General features: G+C 46.1%; 1 protein-coding gene across 1 annotated transcript; it reads left to right on the plus strand.

The window, feature by feature from the left end:
• Nucleotides 1-208: 208 nt before the first annotated feature.
• On the plus strand, nt 209-612 carry Pmar_PMAR010590 (voltage and ligand gated potassium channel, putative; the record flags this gene model as incomplete). The annotated part of the gene is made up of 1 exon (XM_002768724.1): nt 209-612. A coding segment is annotated over one exon (404 nt), but the record flags the coding sequence as incomplete, so codon positions are not given.
• Nucleotides 613-815: the final 203 nt, after the last annotated feature.

An 815-nucleotide genomic window follows, 5' to 3' on the forward strand; every position in this document is an offset into this window, starting at 1 on the left:
GTACTTCAGACAACGACGTTTGCCGAAACCGTTGCAAGTAAGAGTACGACGATATTTGGAATTCGTGTGGGAATATGGCAAAGATGTAACTTCGGATGAAACCGAGGTGATGAGTATCCTAAGTCCACCCTTACGAACAGAGGTGATGCTCCATCTGGTCGGCGGTGTGATTCGCTCCGCACCGTTTTTTGCAAATGTTCCGTTGTCCATGCTGAAGAAGATCTGTCAAGTAGTGACTCGGGAAACGCACGCTCCAGGTGATATCATTTTTGAGGAAGGAGAATGGGCGAGTTCTATGTACTTTATTATCAAGGGCAAGGTCAAACTAGTGTCGAGGTCACACGCAGGAGCTACGATTGGGTACCTCTCGGAAGGCGGTTACTTCGGGGAAGTGGCTTTGTTTATGGAAACGTCTCGATCGGTCTCGGCCAAGTGTTTGTCATTCTGCGATACTATATGTTTGAGTCGACAGAGTCTGGTGGACCTGTTGGTGATCTATCCAAAGTTCCGAGATAAATATGATGCCCTGTGTCGAGAGGTTCTGAGTGGGGACGTACGAGGACTGTGCTTACAGTGCATACACTGTGGGAAAAGCGGCCATCTCAGCGATATGTAATACTCATTAGTGATTGCTCTATTGATATTCACATTGGAGTTTCACCAGTGAAGTGCAAACATCTTTCACGACTATTGCATAGCGCGAATTCCGGAGTATTACGCCACTTCGCGTAAAACGGGTGAGACTCCAATATAAGCAATTGGTATCATAAATGGTATAGTATACTCACAAAGAATGGAGTTTCATCCGTCTTACG

This window comes from Perkinsus marinus (assembly GCF_000006405.1).
Source record: "Perkinsus marinus ATCC 50983 genomic scaffold scf_1104296967360, whole genome shotgun sequence".
Taxonomy (NCBI): Eukaryota; Perkinsozoa; order Perkinsida; family Perkinsidae; genus Perkinsus; species Perkinsus marinus.